Source organism: Gymnodraco acuticeps, unplaced genomic scaffold (genome assembly GCF_902827175.1).
Source record: "Gymnodraco acuticeps unplaced genomic scaffold, fGymAcu1.1, whole genome shotgun sequence".
Classification (NCBI taxonomy): domain Eukaryota; kingdom Metazoa; phylum Chordata; class Actinopteri; order Perciformes; family Bathydraconidae; genus Gymnodraco; species Gymnodraco acuticeps.
Genome location: NW_022991435.1, coordinates 3,363,021 through 3,384,857, shown reverse-complemented (window position 1 = coordinate 3,384,857; position 21,837 = coordinate 3,363,021). Strand labels below are relative to the sequence as shown.

Genomic DNA, 21,837 nt, shown 5'->3' with positions numbered 1-21,837 from the left:
TTTTTTAAGTCCCTTTCATTAGGAAGTTTTATACAGTAGTGTGCAGTAGTAATAGTGCAACTTGTGGACTGCACTAAGAGCTTGTGTTTAATTTTTTTTTGGGTGCATTCATCATCTCTGGTCAACTGTATTGTCACTTCATCATTTTTCAAAATGAGAAATGTTTCCATGCAGCAACGGACCGTTTGCGTGTGATCTTATATAGCAAAGACCAAAACAATGCAAAACTACTGCAAAGTGTACGAATCTCATCCTATGCGCCAGACAATGCAACACATGGAAATGAATACACATCTTTATTACATTCTTCACAAAAACATACTTCTCAATACAAAAGGAAATAAATGCGGCACATACCAAATGATACTCAAGAGTCAAGGCAAAACAACCCCCATTCAAATATGCATAAATAATAATCTTAAATGACCAAATATAGTCATATTTGCTTTGCACTTCAACCCTTTAACTTTACTGACACAAAATAATCCAGTATTTTTGCTCGGAATGTTAAAAACGTCACTTGTGTTATTGTGTCCACTTCCCCCCCCCCATGTTTTATCCAAAGAAAACAAGCTTTACTCTAGTTGGACTGGTTATGCAAACAAAGGAAATATGTCCTTCACTTATGAGAAAAAAGGGAAATGAATGAGAGAAATGACACTTTATAAAAAGCTAAGACTATTGTTCCCTCATTGGTCTCGGTAACCGAACATTTTCACTTCTGTTTGTCAAATAACAATACTGAGGGGGAAAAGACGATACTGAAGTACAAATACATTAACATTCACAGGAATCATGGTTCTTTGTATAGAAGATGGTGTAAGATTAACACAGACATGGGTGTTTGATCAAAAACATGTTTTACATACTAAAAAAAAAAAAAAGTTTAAAAAACAAACTCTAACGTTTCACTTTTAGTTTCCCTTACTAAAGCCTTGGCATCTCCTTAATGTAATCAATAGCTCAGCAAAGAACACTGACAAAAAGAAGGGCTTTGGCACATACAAAAATCCCTGGGATAGAAAACTAGCCAAGCCAAAGAGATTGACTTTTGTGGTCACTTTAAATACAAAAATCACAGAAATACAGTTCATCATGAGATGTGTAACATTGGTTCTCGCACAAATAGCGGTAAGAAAACAATTCCATACAATACTAAAAAGGATCTGACCAAAGAAAAAGGTTCAACATCCTGTGAGACTTGAGGGTTTATGCCTCCTTTGGACAATCTCTTTCCCTTCCTTCCTAGTAATCTGTCCCATCTTCTTGGCACACCGGCTCTTCTTCCTGGTAACCTTGGTAACCCTCATCTTGTAATTCTGGGATGTATTCGCGGGCGCCGACCGCTCCGTTTTGCTCGTCTGGGACCACTACGGCTTTAGGACAGTACTTGGCGTCATAGATCTGTCGGCCCAGGCCAAAGTTCTGGCCGCTCTGGTTGGCTCCCTGGCTGTAGCCCATCTGCAGGGACATGGTGCTGTTGTCACACTTGTCCGTGCCCATCTTCTGATCGTAGATGGCTCGCCGTGTCCCCGGAGCCGTCATCCCAGCCTGCAGTAGAGACGGGGGACAGAGAAAACAAGTATCACATGTAAAAAAACTTTTTTCAATGACAGTTTTCTTTCAGCAGATTCCAAATGTACCTACTTCTCATGTCCAATGGTCCTAATTATACGTTTATGTTATTCAAAAGAAGTTCATTTCCTGTATGATTTAATATGGCATAGTTCACTATTGTTAACATCTCTTATGTTATTTTTATTTTTAGTGAAGTACACCACAAATAACCTTAAAACATTCATTGGTTTTCATAAAGCATTTCGACATAACCCGTCAAATCAAAGGATTCAATATATTCATTACAAAGATAGTGCTTTTTTTTTTTTAAACAAGGGCTTAGGGATGCTTATGCTCCAAATAAAACACAAGGAGAAAAATGCGTTGTCCACTATTTTTCTAACATTAACATTTTCACTAAAATGTCTATGAAAGCTATTTAGTTTTGTATTATCGGCTCTAATACGCAATATTAGGCCCGATATATCCTACTTGTTGTGAGATTTGTATTTATTTAATGATTTGGCGAACAGATCCAGTCTTCAAACCAGAAGTTTCTACAAGAATAAACATGACACTAGTTCACAGCAGTGGGAGAACATGTGATGCCCTGAGGCTCATTTTCACTGGCGTCCTATAATCAAGACTTCATGAGAGGTTGGAACGTGTTGCAGTACCTGGCTGGCGCCCTTGTTGGTTCCCATCTGCAGGCTGATGGTTGTGTTGTCCATGGGGGGCTGGATCTGAACTTTGGGGTCATAGAGGTGCCTCCGGGTGCCATATGCGTTCATACCTGCTTGACTGGCACATTTGTTGGTCCCCATCTAAAAGACAGAAGCCACAGTAAATATTTAGACTTTCTGCAATGGTGCAAGAACACAGTAGAGATGGGCGACTCCTGATTCATCCGGATCATTAACCCGGATCCTAGAAATGAGCTGGTCGTGACGAGTCTCCCCTCTCCATTAACCCGAGTCCTTTGAGTGTGACGTACAAATTAAAACTATAAATTGCGTCACTTGCTACTCTCCTTATAACATGTAAAATAACATTACAACGTACCCCAGTCCATCTGCCTAGCCTTTAGCAAGTAGGATAGCTTCCAGAAGTTATCGTTTGGCTCAGGGGAAGCGGATCAGTGAAACTTCCTGCAGACTCAGAGGAGCCGTAAGTTACGGCTCTTAACCGTAATAGCATAGCAGATCCAGAGATCCATACTCGTCATGTGCACGAGCATAGCTGCGGCCGGGAAGACATTTTACTTAGGTGTGCAAAACATAGCAGACTCGTGCGGACTCAGAGCCGTAACCGTATAGCAGCAGATCCAGAGATCCAGCTGACTCGTCGTCATGCAGGAGTCAACAGCAGACTCAGATTCGCAAAATGACCCTTTTTTTTGTGATCAACACGTTTTATTAAAGAAAAAGGCACTGTGTAGCGGAGGTTAATATAACGTCAGTTTAATATGCTCGTGAAATGCAACAAGTTTACGGTTTCACCGGTAGGATTTCTACGCTCTTGGTGATGCTGACTCATATGAGTCAAATGACTCGTATGATCCGGATCTCTTCAATGACTGACTCAGAAGACCCCGAGTCCGTAAAAGGATCCGGATTTGCCATCTCTAGAACACAGTGGCTCAATGTTGCATAATATCAACAAGGATGTGAGTGATGTTTATCTTGTCATGACACTAGGCAAAGATTTCAAGTTTCAGTCAGCTGTCAGAAATGATACTCAGAACTCAGCTTGTTGTAAACAGCAAGTCATACTGCAGGTTCCCTCACTGTGTACAATGGGTAGCTCTCATCTCTACCTGACATATATCTTGTCAACTGTGACAAGGACAAAACAGAGGCATAGGAAGCACTGAGAAAAATTAAGGATTTATACTAGGGATGCACGATAATTATCGGTCCGATATTAGGAATTATGACGTCATCCCGATAAACCCGATACCAGTATTAATAGCCCCGATAATATACAATATATTTTTTGGGTAAAAAAAAAGAAAAAAATACTGCGGTGTGGGTGGATTGGGATGAGGGGCGCTTGTTTTTCACTCGGCTCCTCCCGTTTTGCCAGTACTGTGGTATTAGTGGTTTAGGAAGAGGGGAGTTCTTCACAAATCCAGCGCTCCCTAACTCGTGAAGCTAGGACAGTAAACAAACATGTCGTTGGTGGTATGGGCGTTGGAGCTTTGTGCAACTCAAGGCATATGCTCGAACCGGAGCTGCAATCATGTTGCGCACTATCCGTGCTGAGTGTGCTGACTTTTCCTACAATGTCCCACTGTCTGGCTTCCTGCATAAAGTCAAGTGCTCGGCGCAGTTGTGGCGAAATGTCGCTCCTCTGTTTTCATTTAAACAGCTCCTTATATCCGTTAGCGCAGCTAGCTAGCACCAGATGCTAACAACAACAACAACAATACACGTAAGGTCTCTCTCGCTCGCTCGGGCCACACATACACACACCCTCCCGGTCCTCCAGATGGCCAGTCGGTGCCTGCCGGTGAGCGTGGAAGTGTGGTCGGCCACAAGCGGGCGGCAGGAGCGGGGCTGTCAGCATCAGCTTGTAGATGGTATTTTAAACTCGATGCGCTCTGAAACTACGGGGCGGCCGAGGAAAACAATACACATGCGTTAATCGCGTTAAAATAATTAGTGGCGTAATTTTTTTTTTGTTATCGGTATCGGTCTTGAGAAGCAGGAAGTTATCGGTATCGGTTTCAAAAAAACCATATCGTGCATCTCGAATTTATACTGAAGTATGCCAAGCTTGACATGAGATGATGCAATAGTTTCGATTGATGAAATAGTGAGCTCGGCTGTCAGGGCACTCACCTCTGGCGATACAGCCAAAGATATCAAACAATGGAGTAATATTTCATCAAGTTCAATTTTATACTTTTATTGGCAATGTTTTATCTCGTCACATTTGATTATTTAGTTTGCCACAGCCTTGACTTTGACTGTCAAAACTGGACCAACAAAAACATAAAAAGGGGGGATTGATTTATATGAAAGAAGAAATAATTGAGAAGTCTAAATACAAGGGATGAGATACGTTTGGAGATTTTAGGATTTGTTTACACGTATCTTCTTGTTTGCTCAGTAAAAGATAGGTTCAGATCTAATTCTTAACTGAAAAAAAGACATGTACCTGTAGTCCAATGACACACTGTCCTGCCTTCATCTTCTCATCATCAAACTTCCTCTCCTGCTTGTCAGAGTACTTCACCCCAATGTCCGTGTTCGAATGGCAGCCCTTGGTCTTGGCCTGTGAAAAAAAAGAAGCAGTAATTAGCTGTGATGGTAAATAAACTAAATCCGATCTTTCACCATGATAGTATAAAACTATTCTAAGAAAACTTTACTCCCACCACAGATTCTGGTCACTCACCATGCTAGCGAGTGCGAGCAGCGTCGACTGGACCTGCGTCATGTTGCCGTTTTCAAACAGGTCGTTGGCTTCGAAGAGATCATGAGGCTTCAGGCCGAACGCTGTGGTGGCTCTGCAGAAGTTCGTCAGGTTCTCCAGCTAAAATCACAACAAACAAATATAAAGTCTGTTGTCATTTATATTTCTTATTTATATGAACAAGTCCTGAAGTTGGGAAAAACTGTTTTGCTATTCAGCCGTACTTGAATAAGGGAGTGCTTTAACTGTGACTGTCTGCACGTCAGTATTAGAAACCAGTTTCAGAAACAGCTCTAAGCAGCAAAAGAAACTGCCTCTTCCCTCGTACAGAAAAACAAAACAGCCTCAAAGAAGAGCTACCAAAAGCCATTCATTCTGCCGCACATTTAATTGGTTAAAAAGCGTGTGTCATCCTCCAACTCACCTGATGCCAGTTCAGCGCTGACTGGTTGACCTTTTTCACAGAGCCTGGGCTCAGTTTGTTCATAAGGCTGGAAGGGGGGAAAAAGGGAGTTATTAAAGTGTTTCAAAGCACTGTATAAGATAAAAACAGAACATCTGGAATGTTCTCTTACGTGCACAGAATGACTCCATTCTTCAGGCCTTTCTGGAAGTCGGGCCCGATGGTACAGCCGGTTTGGTCTTCGATCCAGACCCTCAGCTCCTCCTCTTTCTGAGCGTCATACTTCTGTGCGATCTGGTTGGGCAGAAAGGTCAAAGGTCACGTGTGCCAGACTAATTGCAGTAATAGCAGCTAGGTGATTTGTTAAACAGTCAATGCATTCATAGAGTTTGACTCCTTCTTTGTTACCAGATGAAAAATATATCTTCCTGTCCCCAGTGACCTCCCACACACCACTTACTTTAAAAAAAAAACGTAAATACACAGATTGTTGTTGTTCTCAAAATGTGATCATGACTGCATTGATAAAGTTTCACGGTCAGCTCTTATTTTCTCTTTGCCTCACTGTGGTATGCTACTCCACAGAGGGTTTTTTGTCTTTGTTTAAGACACCACACACACAGTTTGGTAAACTGCTAAAAACTCCCCTGAAACACAGGAAGGCAGTGGCTGAGAGTGGGAGGGGGTTGAGAATTTTAGGGGCTTTTTTAGGGCACAAAGATTGACTTTCTTGTGAGGGCGTCACACTGAGGTGCTACTTTGATTTACAGGCTTCATTTTATTGGATGACATAAGTGCAGGAAAGCTGGCTCCGGAAGAGGCCACAAGAAGAGCATTATGATCACGTTATCAAGACTGAAGTCTGTTGTGTGAAAAACTAGTGAAAAGAAAGAAACTAAAAGTTATAGACTTCTTCTCCCCAGTAAAGGATAAGGTGTTGACTTTGTGCGTGCACACCAAAACAACCAGCTAACAATCTTGCTCTGACCCAAGGGCAAAGAGAAGCTGAACCGCAGAGTTAAAGCTACCATATACAAAGACCGCGGCCACACTCGGCTCACAGCTGGTTGTACTCTTAAGGAATGTCTGTCTTCTAATTACATTTCCTTCATTCAGTTAACCCCATATTTATAAAAAAAAAAAAAAAACTCTAGCTGTTTTAATTGACCACAAAAAGTCCTAGAGGTAATTTAAAAAGACAAGCTGAACACAAGGAATTTACCCCATAGTGGTTGGATAAAAAAAGAGCTGAATGAAGCAGAACTGAGTGTGGATCCAGTGAATTAATGAATTCAGACTGTTGCAGCCGATGATGATTTTATACATCTATAAAGTTAAACAAGGGGGCTAAGAAGAGTGTTAATCTTCAAATGCCTCAGATTTCACGGAGGAGGATACGTCACTGATGGCAGGAAATACCACTCATATCAGCATCTCTTCCCCCCCCCCCAAAACGCACCCTCCCCTTCAAGGACATCACTGTAGTAGACAGAGGAAATGTGTTTACTTTACGTCCGGCAAATATTGTTCTGTAGGACTTGGAGGAGGGGACATGACCATACAAGTCTACCATACAAGGGCACAGCCAAGGAATGCAGAATAATAGGGGGAAAAAGCTGAAGGTGAGTTACTGGTTGGCATGCGAGCAAAAACATTCATCTCCATCTCTCAGGAGAATAAGCCGGCAAGGAAATGATTGCAAAGATAAAAGTCAGTGCTGCTATTAAAAGAGGAATAAACAGAGTTACACAACTTTAAAAAAAAAAAAAAGGCTTGTATACTGCTCAGTGTGATACACAACACTGTAATCTCCAGCATCAGCCATGGTATTTTAAGTGGATCCGGGTGTGCATGCTGGTCTAAATAAACAAGGTGCTTTTCCCCCATTAAGGACACACTCAAAAAGTTCAAAATGACCAGAGAGAGGTCACTTTGGAGACGGTTTCCTTTGCGTCATGTTAGCATACACAAGGACTCATTTTACAGGCTAAAAAAACCATCTTCCTACACTGACATCGTTTCAAAGTGTTATCAAGAAACCAGCACGACATTTTACCACAGGGGGGGAGAGTAGGAAACTAGTCTTGCAGTTTAAAAGAAGCAATACAAAAAGATGCAGCAGGGACAGGCAACAAAAAGGATGAATGACATTCAAGCTGGGACTAGCAGATACATTACATTATCTGATAATGCGGGTCACAACGCCGGGCAACACGGGGTATAGAACATGCTGGAAACAGGGTCAACTATTTTGCCACTACGACACACATCTTTGCCAAAGAGGGCAACGCCCATAATCTGTGTTTTGCATGGAGGGAAAAGTTATCTATATTTTGCTATTCTAGACAGAAAATTCAAAAATGGAATTACAATTGGGAAAGTGTACTTATTAAGTTTTAAGGACATGATAAAGTAAGCGTATCCTGTAAAACACTTTAAAGTCTATTTTGAAATCGTTTTAACATACACCTCAAAATACCTGACCTGAGCACGCATATCAAAATGGAGGACAGGTGATACTCGCGAGAATCACAAAGAAGAAAAGTTCAATACAACTTTCTTTATATAATATATATATAAAACATTTGACCACCTACCTTGTTTTTGATTTCCGCTGATAATCCGAAGGCTGGACCCTTGTTAAAAGACATTGTCAAAGAGTTGTATTTTTTCTTTTGGGATAAAGCAAATAGACAACTACTTGAGGATAAACACTGCTCTGAATAATCTTCGACTTTCTCTTCCAATGAGACCTCGCAGTGAACTAAATACTTCCTTTATCTTCTGCAGCCGCCAATTACAGCGCTCCCACGGTCACTGCCAAAGAGCGTCGATCCGAGAGTCAAGATAGTTCCCTGCCAGCTGTTCAGCGAGAAAAAACAGGCGCGCGAAAATGTATTTTAGGTTTGTGTAGGATTCAGCATTTTAGCTTTTGCTAGCAGTATGAGGCTTTTTATCCATCGGAATAAAAAAAAAAAATTAAAATCACTCAACAAGGCTGTTGAGTGATAAGTGCCCTTATGTGCACCTCTGTGTTTTGATGTTTTCAGTCGCTTGATTTGTATCAATTAGTTTTGTTTGCCACCTGGGTTGGTGACTTTATACATTCCAAACATATGCATGAAAGGTACTTTCAGCGGTGTATTTCAGAAATAATATGTTTATATTGGAAAAAAACGTGTCCAGGAAACATATAAATAGGAAAAAAGCTTCAGCGTATCTGCACCTCATTTGTATAATTTGTACGACCCAACCAGTGTTACCAGATAATGCTTTGAAACAGAAGTAAGACTTTGTGTTAGGAAATAGAATGAAGAAGCTCAAATGTATGTGCCGATTCACAAATGTGTACAAAATGCAGTTGTCTTTCTTGTGGCAACATTAACAGATGTAGTTTTTTTAAATACATATAGGCCTAATGTCTGTAGCAAAACGGCCTGTACAAACTCGAGGGATGTCATTTTACAGAAATACCATAATACAAACTGTATACGCCTATCCTTAAAACAACGTTTTTCTTTTTAAATTGATCTACTCATCCCTTGTTTTTGTATATGTACATTTCAGCAATAACGGAAGTACACATGACTTCTCTTGTTCTTCCTGTATACTCTTTGGTTATATGCTTCGTTAATCGATCCTTGACTCCACCTTTCCTCTTCTTTTCCTTAGATCGCGATTGACATCAAAAACTCCTTATATGGAAGGAAACTTCCCAAATTCCTGAATAGAGGGAGTGATCCCGCGGTCCCACCCTGCATACCAGACGTGCAGCGGCCTAGAGTCCTAGACCCACTGTCGCACTTTTTTGACTCACGGTCGAAAAGAAAAAAAAGAACTTTTGAGGAACTTCAAATGTAGCACAATGAGCTACTGCAGTGACGTAATGTCGGGGCAGTGGGGTTGGAGATAAGAGATGCAGCTACCATTCACACAGGGCCGGTTCTAGCCAATTTGATGCCCTAGGCGAGATTTTAGCTCCCTCCCTATAGAATGTATAAAGAATAAATGAAAAATCTCTACAAAAGACAAACACACTACAAAAACAGAAACTTATTGACATAGGTAAAATACATCAAAAAGGCTTGAAATGTATTCAGTATTATATGAACATGTTTGAATTGGGGGGTGGACATCACCTCCTCTAGGGGGGTCCGGGGGTATGAAATGTTTGAACATTTTAAAGTAAATGCTTCAATCTGGTGCACTTTGAGCACACAATTACTGGAGACTAGATCTGGGGGTACAACTCTAAACACCCATATGAAAAAAATCAGTTTACATTTTAATAATCAAATAATGTGAACATAACCAATAACCCACCATAGCCCATAACAAACAAATGTAACTTATTTTATTTTTGTTGTTCATTCATATCTTATTTTACCTAGTTGACATTTATTTAGTAATGCATTTTTTGTATCTCTCCAGTTTTAAACGATAGTTTTGGTTTACTGTCCTATAGTATACATTGAAATTATTTCAAACCTGTTTATCCCAATAATTATAAAAGAGTGCCTTGGAAATATGTGTTTACATAAATTGTGATCAAAACTTTTGAGACCCACTTAGACTAAAGTTAACTATCTAAACACTGAGAGTCCTTTACCTCACTGAGCTGTAGTTATCAGCCTCTCAGTCTGACAGGAGAGCTCCCCTTCAAAAGTTGAGCAATGTTCAACTTTAGAAGCTTCGACGGAAGCGTCAGCCAATCAAATCATATGCCAGTACAAGCTCTAGCCAATCAAACCGCGGGCTTGTGTGTCCGGGGCGGGAGATTCATGCGATTGATTGGCTGACGCTTCCGTCGAAGCTTCAAAAGTTGAACATTGCTCAACTTTTGAAGCAAGCAACGCGAGCAAAGCAAGCAACGCGAGCAAAGCAAGCAACGGAACCACAATGCAGTTCGGCAAAGCGTGACGTCACCCCATTCAAAGTGAATGGGCAGAAGCGTTGAAGCTTCAACGCACGCCACCGCGTGGACAGGCCGTTACAGCGCCCATCGTACAGGGCAAATGAAAAGTGTAACCGGGGAAAAAAGGGTGTTACCTTTACTTAATTATGAATCTTGTGGCCGAAAATTAGGATGAGCACCAACGGTCAAAAATGTTTTTTGATCTGGCGCCCTAGGCGATCGCCTATGCCAAAAAACGGCCCTGCATTCACACGCCAGGATTTAAATCTGCATGTCTTTTTTTCTTTTCAGTCTTAATTTCGAACAGATTAAAAAATAACAAATAAAAAATAACAAATGTGAAAAACAGAATACCGTATTGTTATAATACAGTATTTATCCACATTCATGGTAATATTTGTATATTCAACAAAAAAAACAAAAAAAAGTCTTCATATTAATAATAATAATAATAAATCATATGTGTCCGAAAGGGAGTAGGAGGAAGCAAATGCTTATTAATTCCCACCCCTTACTTGATCAATGATTGTCCTTTAAATCATTATGAAAGTTATTCCTACATACATTTACATTTATACATACATATACAATAATTTCATCTTCAATCACCTTTCTTCATTCTCATAGTTTTCCAAAAAAGTGTTTCTGTACATCATTTTAAACTGAATTATGCTTGTGCTTTGTTTTAACTCCTGCTCCAAACCATTCCATAAAATCACCCCACAGATTGTTATACTCATACTTCTCAGAGTTGTTCTGACCTTGAGTTGTTTAAAATGTAGATTTCCTCTGAAATTATACCCACCCTCTCTGTCTATGAACAATGATTTTAATTTCCTAGGAAGTAGATTATGTCTTGCTCTGTACATGATTTGTGCCGTTTTAAATTTAACCAGATCAGTGAACTTCAATATGTGTGACTTCAAAAATAATACATTAGTGTGTTCAAGATATCCAACATTATTGATAACTCTTATAGCCCTTTTTTGTAATGTGCATAACGGCTGTAGGTTGGTTTTGTACGTGTTTCCCCAAATCTCCACATAGTAAATCAGATATGGCAATATTAGTGTGTTATATAGAGTATGCAATGAGTTATAGTCCAGAATGTATCTGGTTTTTCCCAATATTGCGATAGTTTTAGCCAGTTTTGCTTTTACATGAGTGATATGAGGTTTCCAGCTGATTTTGTGGTCTAAAACCACACCAAGGAACTTCATTTCATATACTCTTTCTATGTGTATGTTATCTAGTATTAATTGTATCTGTGGATTTGTATTATGTTTTCCAAATAACATAATCTTTGTTTTGCTTATATTTAATGATAATTTAATTTAGTGTCAAACCAATGTTTTACTTTAATCATTTCTGCTGTTATCACTTCCATTAGCTCTTTCAAATTGTCACCGGAACAAAAAATATTAGTGTCATCTGCAAATAAAATAAATCAATATATTTGATACTCTGCAAATGTCTTTGACGTATATTATGAACATCTTTGGACCCAACACGGACCCCTGAGGTACTCCACAAGTTATGTTCATGTATTCTGATTTATGTTCACCAATTCCAACAAATTGTTGTCTGTTGCTTAAATAATCTCTCACCCAGTTTAATCCCACCCCTCTGATGCCATACCGTTCCAGTTTTATCAGTAAAATATTGTGATCTATGGTGTCAAATGCTTTTTGTAGGTCTATAAATATTCCAACTGCTTGTTTTTTATTGTCCATGCAGTTTGCTATTTCCTCACTTAATTCCATTAGTGCCACAGATGTTGATCTATCTTTCCTGAATCCATATTGACTGTCATCCAAAAGCTGATGTGTTTCCATGAAACTGTCAACTCTTTTTGTAAAAAGCTTTTCAAGGATCTTGGAAAACTGAGAGAGCAATGAAACAGGTCTGTAATTTGTGTAATGGTGTTTATCCCCAGTTTTATATAATGGTATAACTTTTGCTATTTTCATTTTATTTGGGAATTTACCAGATTGAAAAGTAAAGTTAAAGAGATGAGTCAATGGTTCTGCAATTTCTTCAATAATGTTTTTTACTATAATCATATCAATATTATTCCAATCGGTCGAGGATTTGCTTTTACATTTTCGCACAGTGTCTATGATTTATTTTTCTTCAACTGGTGTGAGGAAGAAAGAGCTATTGTTTTCATTCCAAAGGTCCGTATCTCCCCTTTAGTTTTTTCTACGGTTTTAATTTTTTCTGCCAGATCTGGACCCACATTTAAAATAATTCATTAAAACCATTAACCACATCTTCTGTATTATTAATAACATTATTTTTGTCCACAAAAAACTCAGGGTAACCTGAACTTTTTGCTCCATTTCTAATGACACTATTTAATACTTTCCATAAACCTTTCATATTATTCTTATTATTCTCTAATATTTTATTATAGTATTCTTTTTTACATATCCTCAGAATATGGATTAATTTATTCTTATATCTTTTATATTTATTTTCTGCTTCTGAAGTTCTATATTTTATGAATTGTCTATATAGTGTATTTTTCTTTTTGCAGGCATTTTTTAGGCCATTAGTGATCCATGCACTGTGAGTTTGTTTGTGTCTCTCTCTGCATTGTTTCACAGGACAGTTTTTGTCATAAAGTGCTTTAAAGATGTTTAGAAATTCATCATAGGCCTTGTCAATATCGTCTCTCTCATATACTACCCTCCAATTCTGCTTTAGTAAGTCATTCTTTAATGCAATTATGTTATCTTCAGTTCTCAATCTTTTGTATTTGAAATGGCTTGCGACTTTCGGTTTCTTAGAACTGCAGTGATAGACAATAAAAACAGGTAAATGATCACTTATGTCACTATATAATAATCCGCCTACTGTATTGTTTTCCATAATGTTTGTGAATATGTTGTCTATTAATAGCAGAATGAGAAGTGATTCTACTAGGTCTGGTAATTTTAGGATACAAACCCATACTGTACAATGTATTGATGAAGTGTTCTGTCATTTTATGCTTATTTGGATTCAACAGGTCAATATTGTAATCCCCAAAGATAAACATAATTGTTTGTAATGATTTAGTAAATATGTACCCTATCTGTAAATGTGTCAATACAGGTTCCAGGAGCTCTGTATATACAACTCACAATAACATTTTTAGACTTTTCCATACACATTTCTACTGTAACACATTCAAACAATTCGTCAACAGCTGTTGTCATGCTCTCCACCACCTTATAGTTCATTCCTTTATCCACATAGATCGCCACACCCCCTCCACTCTTATTCCTTCTGTTTGTATAATTCAGTTCGTAGCCATCCATCTCAAAGTCCACACCTTTCTCAGCACTGATCCAGGTCTCTGATATTGCTATGATGTTGAATGGGTTCTTAAACTAACTTAGATATTCTTTAATGTTGAGGAAGTTGGCATATAGGCTTCTGCTATTGAAGTGGATAATTGATATGTTCTCTTCTGATTGACACGTTACATTGAATTGCTCTTCTGTGAAATAGTTGCAGCTGTTGTTGATATTGTTCAGTAAGTTGTTTACCGGATCAATGTCATTTTCCATGTCCTGTGCTTTATGCTCTGTATATGCAAAAGTTTCTAGTCTTGATGGAGATATGTGTATATTATCTGGAATTGTCATGGTAGTGTTTTATTTTCGTTACCTTGTCTGATTTGTTTCATTGGTATTTTTCCAGTTCCTCCAGGTCCCTGATGATTAGCACTTTGCCTTGTTCTGGTGATCCGTTAAGCTTGATGAAGATTTTGCAGTTTGCAGTTCCATGTTGATTGTATTTTTTGCTGTTTTCTCAGGAATCGGGCCTTTCTGGCGATCTCAGCATTTCTTTTAGTGAGGTGTTCATTCATATATACATCCGAGCCCTTAAGCCGTCTTCCCTGTTTCAGAAGTTCAGTTTTATGTTTTCTGTTGGCAAACCTTATTATTATTGCCGGTTTATCAGTTTTATTTCTCCGTGGTAGCGGGTGACAGGCCTCGATGTTGTAACTAAACAACATCTGATGTACAGCTGCAGTGTACTTAATAGGATTGCTCCCTTTTTAACATATTAATGGAAGGGGGTATAATTTAACTGGACCGAGAGTTTAAAATAGCCAGGGGGTTTATATCAGGGACTTTTTCTTTCTATTCTCTCAGTTCTTCATAGAAACAGCAAGTCTGATCTGCATGTGTCTATAATCAAAAGCAATATTTTAACAATGGAAACTCCCTTGGAAACTGTAGTTTCACTTATAATAACCTTACTAGGAGGGGTAAAATCGTTTTGTTAGAAAGTGTTCTAATGTTGCAAGTTACAGTCCAACCTGAATGCAATCAACATTCAGATAAAGTAGATTACAGTTTAACATTATTGATTGAGCCTCCTCACATAAACATTTGAATCTACATCGTCATGTAATAAAGAAAGAAACTTGAACGTGGCATATCGACTGGGACAAATAAAGTTGTTTCTCCAGACAAGTCATAATGTAGTTATTGACAATAGGGCTTTTGGTAAAGATTAAGCTATTGATTGTTGGCCGAGCATGTGAAAGACATTAGCAAATACACAGATAAGATAACACCCATAACATTTGATTCAGTTATTTTTGTTCCCTTCATTTAGTTACATTTTTAACATCCAAGTTAATTAGGTTTGGAATTGTATATATATATATTGTATATATAAGACCATAGACACACTGTGGTGGTGGTCTGAACATCCAGAGCTGAACAATTAGGCAATGAATTGCCAATGAATAATCAAATATTTGCATAAAAATTATTTTTAAAGCTAGTTAGCTGTTTATACTTGGAATTTTGGTTCTTTTTTGTAATATGAACTAGTTCATTTTAATTATAAATGTTTTATATTTGTGTTGATTTACAAATCAAATAGACGACAAACTATTAATCCAGTTTGTTAGGAAAATCATCGGCACATGATACATAATGAAATGTAATACCAATCACAGCATCACTGATTGCATGGAATAGTGCAACTTCAGTCTGACGTAAACCCGTCCTGCTCAACAGATTCTAACAAGAGACAATGGGATGTAACGTTTTGGAAACTAATAATGACGTAAACCCAGGTGTGTATCCTCAGCCTCTGGTTATAAATACTGCTGCTTTATGGCAGGTGATGACATCATACAGGTGTGCAGAGGACTGAGTCAGTCTGAGAGCAAACAGGTGGTAATTACTCATCCTTAAGTCTGTGGTGAGATTACATCAGCTCACAGTCCCGGCATGGAGTGACGTAGTTATGAGTCAATCAAACGTGTAGTGACCCATGTGCAATCACTGTTAAGGCTTTTTCCGAAAGTCACTTTTTTTTTTTTTTTTACATGTAAGGGCATTTCTTTTGGTGTTGTAATTCTCGGCTTCCATTGATGGAGGACAAAACTAAATCTTGTGTGAATCTTTTATTTAAAAATAGATGGCCATATATTCTTTTTGGTACTTGAAAAACGAAAGTATAATCAATTAATTCTCAATGAAAATTACACAACAATCCCACACTGGCCAGACAAAGGATCCAAATGGACAATGTGCACCCCCGCATGGATGAAATGTGTAAGTACAACAAATTCAAGCATTAAGCAGCTTCAACAGTGAAGCTCAAAACCAAAAGCAGAAGTATACAGAAGAGGCCAGACTGGCCATTTCAAGTTTAAACGGGGCAAAATATTCAAAGTTTTTAACACCAAGGCACTGTAAAGGACCCACGAGTCAGTCGACTGAGCTGAAGATTTAGATCATTTTTATTTTTCAAACAATTGAGATGTTAGACACTGAACAAATAAAGATGCCCCAGTCAAAACTCCAGAAAACAGATTCTTATCAACCAGTTGTAGCACTTTTCCTTTATTGCCAGCAGCGCTGTTGTGCAGTTTCTCATTGTCTGCATCTTCACCCTCTCTAGATCAGCGTGTACAAAAATGAACAGAAACGGGGCGTAAAACAGCGTCGTGGGATTTGTAATTCTTGCACCCAGCTTTACAGAAAGGTGTTTTTTTATGCTGAAGCAAATCCAGATTTACCAAGGCACATTGGTAGGGATGAATGACTGAAAGAATGAATGGACAGAGGCTGCGCAGAAGCCAATCTTAATTTAAGGTAAGTGAGGAAAAAGTGGTAGTGACTGATGAGTATAAAGGGAAATCAAAAGTAAGTATTAGATGTCACAAGGAAAATACCAAGAATATCTGATTCACAACTTTGTCTCTCTTTGTTTGCTGTACAAAAAAAAAAAAATGGAAGCAAAATAAATGCTCTTCAAAATAACATCCTCAATGTTTCCTTAACGCTTTAAAGCAGTTGCAAATAAACTGTGGGCCCATAGGTTGCAGTTGCATCAGTCACCATCACATGTGAATTCAGTCAGTGATGAAATGACCAACAAGTTGTTAACTTGTGAGTAAGTGCATTATAGATCTAAATCCTGTACATTCACCAAGGCTGTTTAGATCAGGAAAATATTGTGATAGAAATCCAGAAGGCAAACGATATCCAGAAGTAAAGGAAACAAAGTGAGTCCTAGCTGTTCAAATATCTCCTTGTTTTTACCACCCTGATTTTACATTCTTTAATAGTTTAAGCTCCGGAGAGAATTAGTGTGAGGGGTAAGGTTCTCCATTAAGCTGAATTAATGTTAAATTAGCAGCATACTAGTTAGATAAATCAATTTTGAAACCCAATGACTTTCCTTAATACATTTCTTCTTGAGAGTTAACATAGGATGGGGATAGAGAAGCTGAGAGATGAGAGAGCGAGCGAAAGTGTGAAACGGGTGGACTATGGAATGTTAATAACCAAAATGCATTGGCCAGTCTTAAAGAAAGACCATGCCAGAAGATGCGTATGCCCCTTTAACAATGAAGCTTAGACTGACAGCATTGCAATGCTAACAGAGGAAAAAACTGATCTAAAAGGTTTCTGAACGTCTGTTTGGATGAATGTCCCATAAATGAACTGGTCAAAAATAAATAGATGTATACATGATAAGAAATTTATAATTTACTCTTTTTATCTCACATAAAGCTTCTTGTAACTACCGAATATGATCCAGTACTCCGGACATGTTCGGCTCTACCTGTGCTAGATCGATCAACTCCTTTCTGGGCACCAACATGGCGGCCTTGACAGGACAGCTAAACCCGGCCTTCCCTCAGATTTAACCCTAGATTGTAATTCCTCATTAGAAACTAGAAGGTTAAAAAAACAAAAACGGTTTCATCCCAGAGAGCTTGAAATAGAGGTACGATTGTGAACTTCAAATATTGACATGACAACACCATTTCTGCTTGTCTGGGATAATTCTGTCCTGTCTTTCTTGCCTTCATTGTTAGTAGCAGCACTCTGCAAATAGGGCCTCATCATTCCTGTGGCTTTCAGTTTGAAAAATAAAACAGAAACAGCCCTTGGTATCACAAACTTAAACTATTCTTTAAATCTTTACTCTTTTTGTTTATACCAAAATCTAATTAGATTATCACAGAAAGAGGCGTGGGAGAGGGAGTTTAGCAGGCCTGGCTTTTGCTGAACTCACAGTGGACAAACAAAATCACAAAGTATTTTGTCTCTGATGGGAGACAAAGAAAAGGATTGGAAAATGACAGCCACTTTCCCAAACCCCTCAGTCTAGGCAAACGTATGGCAGGATGTTCAATTTGCTTTCATCCCCATGAGGGTCCAATGATATGCAATCTGTCCAATCATACCATGCACCCTCGGTGTCATTACAACCGTTAACGCCCGGCCAGTGCTGTGTTTGTATTCTGTCCAGATCCCCGTCCGTCACCTCCCGGCTTATGCCTGGTAAATCCCCTACTGGGTTGTTTGTCTGCAAAACATGTATCTTCCGTGAGTCCTTGATATCCTGTTCTTCCCTTTTCAGATACTCCGCCATGAAAAAGTGTGCACTAGGAGCCTGGACCCCAGAGGAGGTAAGCACATTGCTCTGGAGGTTCAAGTAGGACTGGATGATTTCATTTCTGGACAGCTCTTTCCAGTTTGTCTGATGAAAAGGGTTAGGGCCGGGACCTGGGGCTGGAGGAGGGGCCAGAGCCAGGGCTGGGACTGGGGTAAGGACAGCGGGCGGTTGTACAGTGCTTTCAGTTCTCTGCCTAGATTCAGCAGGTTCAGGAGTGGGGGCTTCCTCTGTTTGAGAAGGTTCTTTATGTACCAGATGTTTGATCTGACCAGTGACAGGGTCAAACGTTAACCTGCGTTCTTTTAACCGTACAGGTTTAGTCGTGTCCTCTATTTTCTGGCCATCTAGGTTGACAGCGTAGTCTCTTGATCTGTACTTCCTCCTTTTATGCTCTGAGTTTGGAACTGGTGTCCCATCCGTGTCATCAGACACAGACACAGTGACCTCAGATGGCGGTCTGTGCAGTTCTGAGTTGTGTTGGGGGTGAGAGGGTGAGAGGGAGACTGTTGGGGATTCCAATGTGGCAGATATTTCTTGAGGTGGGAAATGAGAGGGGACTTCTGACGGACTGGCCCAGTGCATTGAAGACCTATGAGAAGAATGTGGTAGCTTCTCGGCGCAAGATGCTTGGGCTGGTGAGGATACAGGCTGGGAAAAAGACAAAGGAGAGTCCCTAGAGGAAGGGCTTGGGATAGGTGTTCCTTTAGTTGCATATGCTGAGGAGCGCTTGGTCACTGTGTCTTGCTTCATGCTCCTTGGACTGGTAGTGAGGCCACGAGGACTTTTGGCTTGATTATACCCTCCGCCTCCTTCATCTAGTCTGGCCTGTTGCTGCATCACAGCAGCCTTGATCATAGAGGAAGTGCTAGGTAGTTTGGCCACCCCTGGGGAGCTGGGGCGAGGCTTGACAGCATTGACTGGAATTCGGTTTATTTTATCATTATCAAGGTGCTCTATCCGAGATCTGTCAGGAGACGGGACGACTTGCTGGTCAAGCAGGGTGTCAGGGCTGCCTGCAATGCCATTGGTGGATGGTGGGGAAACAGAGTTATCAAACGAGGACAACTTGGGGATTTTTTCTGGTAAGTGCACTCCACTGTCTCTGTTTTCTGCTCTGCGTTTGCGGCTGCTTGATTTTTCAGCTTTTGGAGAGTATGTGTTGTGAATATCGTTTCTGATTTTGACTTCAGGGACACCCTTCCCAGACACAGAAATGTCCGGAGCGGCATCCGTTCTGCAGGGATGAGAACTTCCATTGGTAGAACCGGGGGTGCTGGCCGGTACAGCTGGCCCAGGTTCAATCAGCTTTTGCCAGGCTTTTAACAGTTTCTTAGCACGCTTAGCAAGGTCTTCATTCTTGGTCTTCTTTCTCACATCGTTAATCAATTTTCCTAGTCGAGTTTCCTGCATAAAGAAAGTGAGGGTTACGGAAAACATTGTATTAACACAATTTCTGCATTGGGTAGAAGATCATGTATAATCAACTGTCTTACCTCAAGTGCTTCTTTGGTGATAGGATACTTTTCAAGACCGGATATAACCTCCATTACAGCCACCATATTGCATATCTGCAAGGAGTACAAGCAAACATGTTGTATTACTTTGCTACATTCGTATGAAGCAAACATTTAGTGATAGCTAATCCCCATTAACAGAGGAAGACACTGTTAAATGAATATTTTTAAATAGTCCTTGTAAATTAAAGAATGCTAAATATTATAGCTATATTAAATATACGACTATGAACAAGACTGATATTCACATGATATAGAAACTATCCTGTGTATGCTAGAAACGCTATGGCATAATCTCTGCAACGTGTGTGAGTATGGGTGCAAGTTAGCTTGTAAATTAGCTTATATGTATGCTTCAGATCGATGTTCAAAAGTAACGATGGCTATGTGTCAACTCACGAAACCTTCACCAGTGCTAACGTTTAAACATAATCGTAGCAATAAAGCAAAAACTAAATACAAATAGCAGTAAACTTTATTCGGTCGAGAAAGTCAACCAGCGTTTTAGAGTCGGCAGACTTAGCGTACCTGTGTAAGCTAATGTGGCTACTGCTAGCGTTTAACTAACTTGAGAAGGAAGGGTTCTACTATTTCTAAAACGTAGCTATAAAAGCTAAGAGTTAGCTAGCTACCTCCCACACTTCGCCAACAAGGAACTGGTGTACGAAGAAACCCCAGTCAAGAAGTAGAACATTCAGATAATTTCAGAGTAAACCTGATATTTCCAACGCACATGTATGTAATATATTCGACCAAGCCGTTAACTACTCTTAACCCGCTTTAGTGTTGCGGCTAAGCTAGCAGCTAGCATGCTACATAAACCAGCTAACGCCAGATTGCTGTCTAACCAGCGTAGCACCTCTGCTAAATTAGCTTACAAGCTGTCAAACCAAGAGCTAAGTGTCTCTCCATATTTCACAGTCATTCGAAAAGTCGCTGCCAACCCAAATGTTAAATCATGCAGTTATAAATACAACTAAATAGTTAATTGACAGCTGTTGTGTGAACTGGCTTGTGCAGTTTGCCGGAGGTACAGGTAAACAAGCTAACGTTAGCTTCCTAGCCTGTTAGCTTCACTCACATTGCTGTGACTGTCGATGGCCTGCACCAGCCGGTCCCTCATCTGCTGCGGGGTTGCTGAGACCGTTGTCATTGCCTGTTCGGTGCGATCCAGAGGATGGAGGGAGGAATCCTCCAAAAGGAAAACAGGGGGACAATGATGACTCAAAAGCCGCTGCGGTTACACGCCAGGCGTCCGAACTGCATATTTTTCTGTCGCCTGTAAGGTAGACGGCTCAGTTTTTCTCACATGGAGTGGGAAATGTGTGTTCTGTGTTGACCGTTGGCTGCTGCCTGTTGGGCGCACTAGCAACTCACTACCAGCTGCTGGATCTCTCAACGGCCTCCTGCTGGCTGCTGCATGCCGGGATACGATGTGTGCGCTTTGACGTCTGCACGTAAACATCCCTGCCGTCCACCTACACTCCTTACTCATAGGTATTACCCGTGGATGTATTATACACACAATAATGTATTTCGTAATAGAGTACTCTACTGCTTCTGTGTTATTGTGCTCCTAATATGTTGTAACATTATGTTATTGATTCCTAAACAGGGGCTTATGTAAAAAAAAAAGTGTGTCAATTATTTTTGAAACAAATTGAAAAACAAATTGGATAGGAAAATAATGCATCTGTATATTTCTTCATATGTTGAGTCAGCTGTATTGTGCAATTTTGTGCATGAAATGTAGTAAACGGTACGCTAAAACAAAAGGAAAATACCCTACAGTTCAAATTGTTATGTAAATGGTTGAAATAGCTAAATATATATATTATATGTAGCAGAAATGCAAACAAGAGCGAAAAAACCTAGACATTGACATTGGTTGTATGGAATTTTTTTGAAACAGTTGTAGCTTGTGAAAAAATACTGCAAGAGTGTTTCCAAATATATCCAATATCATATGTCATATCCAAATAGCCTTCATATGAAAACATGTGGACGATGACAGGGGTTTTTGATGAAGGGATAGGCCTACTTGAGTTTCTAGATACAAGATGGGAAGCCACTGCATTATATAATATATTGGTGTATGT

At 39.5% G+C, this 21,837-nt stretch overlaps 2 protein-coding genes across 2 annotated transcripts; both read right to left on the bottom strand.

Moving 5' to 3' along the window:
- Positions 1-279: 279 nt before the first annotated feature.
- On the bottom strand, positions 280-8,214 carry cnn2 (calponin 2). Its single transcript, XM_034196153.1, has 7 exons — positions 7,978-8,214; positions 5,553-5,674; positions 5,402-5,468; positions 4,960-5,097; positions 4,720-4,836; positions 2,235-2,381; positions 280-1,551 (listed from the first exon to the last, which is right to left on the bottom strand). Exons 1-7 carry the CDS (start codon positions 8,029-8,031, stop codon positions 1,246-1,248), a joined length of 951 nt encoding a protein of 316 aa, XP_034052044.1. The 5' UTR covers positions 8,032-8,214; the 3' UTR covers positions 280-1,245.
- A 7,485-nt stretch (positions 8,215-15,699) lies between these two features.
- crsp7 (cofactor required for Sp1 transcriptional activation, subunit 7) lies at positions 15,700-21,154 on the bottom strand. The gene is made up of 3 exons (XM_034196186.1): positions 20,820-21,154; positions 19,718-19,792; positions 15,700-19,628 (listed from the first exon to the last, which is right to left on the bottom strand). Exons 1-3 carry the CDS (start codon positions 20,889-20,891, stop codon positions 17,928-17,930), a joined length of 1,848 nt encoding a protein of 615 aa, XP_034052077.1. The 5' UTR covers positions 20,892-21,154; the 3' UTR covers positions 15,700-17,927.
- Positions 21,155-21,837: the final 683 nt, after the last annotated feature.